This window comes from Cyprinodon variegatus, unplaced genomic scaffold (assembly GCF_000732505.1).
Source record: "Cyprinodon variegatus isolate N-32 unplaced genomic scaffold, C_variegatus-1.0 Scaffold223, whole genome shotgun sequence".
NCBI classification, from domain to species: domain Eukaryota; kingdom Metazoa; phylum Chordata; class Actinopteri; order Cyprinodontiformes; family Cyprinodontidae; genus Cyprinodon; species Cyprinodon variegatus.
In genome coordinates, this window is record NW_015150676.1 from 342,155 (window position 1) to 343,524 (window position 1,370).

Genomic DNA, 1,370 nt, shown 5'->3' on the forward strand with positions numbered 1-1,370 from the left:
CAGATCTTTGAATTACAGGATTAGAGCAGATTTCCTGTACAGAGTTGTCAGTAACAAAGTCCAAATACTTGTTTAACTTTACTTAAGTAGAAATTCTGGCTATTTATACTTTACTGGAGTAATTATTTCTACTTCTACTCCTTACATTTTAAATACAGATTCCATAGTTATGTTTAATTTAAGTTCATTTTCATTATGGCCTGTTGTTATAGAAAAAAAAATCAATTTAAAATAATTAACAGCCAATCTTGGCAGTTAATTTCTCTGTGGTTGGAATGGGTGCTGCCCCGACTTGTTGCTCGCCACGTACCAGAATAAATAGTTTTCCAAGATGATGCAAAGTTAAATGTGACAATGTTACCATTGGTTATAAAACTGAGAAAATGAAGTTTAAGGAAGTTATCATCCAGAATTGTAGAAAAATGTTTCTTTATTAGGGTATAGCAGTAAAGCCTTTTCCTGCATTACTTTTCCTTTTATACTTTAAGTAGTTTTAAAAATTGTACTTTTACTGGAGTAAAAAGCTTAAGCTGATTCTCTAACTTCTGCAAAGTTAAAGTAGGAGTTATACTTCTACTGGAGTAATAAACATTAATACCTTTCACACCTCTGTTCCTGCAGAAAGACCAAGTAGTTACAGCAGAAGCTGCAAGAACTGAACAAACATGCCTAACAAAAATACTTTCTAATTATATTTGCATGCATTTGTTTAATAAAAGTCACATAAAATCACAAAAAAACAAAAATATTATACAGAGTTTGTACGATAAATTACCTTTTATTGAAAGGAGACACTCCAGTAATGACATGTGTAGATTCTGGGCCAACCAGGAAGTGAATGCGCTGATAGAAAGATCTGGCAGCCTGACAGAGACCGACACGGATAAGGTTACTGTCACAGTTTGAATCCAAGCATAACAAAAATGTGTTCGCCGTGGCTTACCTGCTGGGGAGCCAACGAAGACGGAGACTGGCTGAGAACCTCAGAGGGGTCTGGTGACCCTTTGCAGTATAATTGGTTTTGACAAGAAGGCTGAAGGCAGCAGTCTGGATCCATGCAGTCCGCCAAGCCGTCTGGAAACAGAATACATCTGGATGACTAAAGGGTTCACAGAGGGAAGCAGCTTCACAGGATTAAATGTTGAAATCAAGGCAAATATAGTTGGGGTCTGAAAAAGGTTCATTGCTAATGTATGTAGGCACTGACACTGTTCTCAACAACCTCCATAAGCTGTTACATTCAGGCTGATTTTGCACAGTTTCTACCTTAGTCAGTTAAATAACCTGCTGCTGTCATTCTGTACATCTCTGACGTTGCTGCTTTTTTCAAATATCCATTAGTGGAAAAATGTCCATAGCTGCATATTGGT

At 36.8% G+C, this 1,370-nt stretch overlaps 1 protein-coding gene across 10 annotated transcripts in view; it reads right to left on the reverse strand.

Annotated features, from left to right (window-relative positions):
* LOC107088586 (teneurin-3) overlaps window positions 1–1,370 on the reverse strand; it is a 471,923-nt gene that overhangs the window by 106,938 nt on the left and 363,615 nt on the right. For all 10 annotated transcript variants that reach the window (XM_015380867.1, XM_015380866.1, XM_015380861.1 and 7 more), the window contains 2 exons: window positions 944–1,074; window positions 776–864 (listed from right to left, as the gene is read on the reverse strand). In XM_015380867.1, the coding sequence (XP_015236353.1) occupies window positions 776–864; window positions 944–1,074 (220 nt within the window). The remainder of the gene's footprint in view (window positions 1–775; window positions 865–943; window positions 1,075–1,370) is intronic.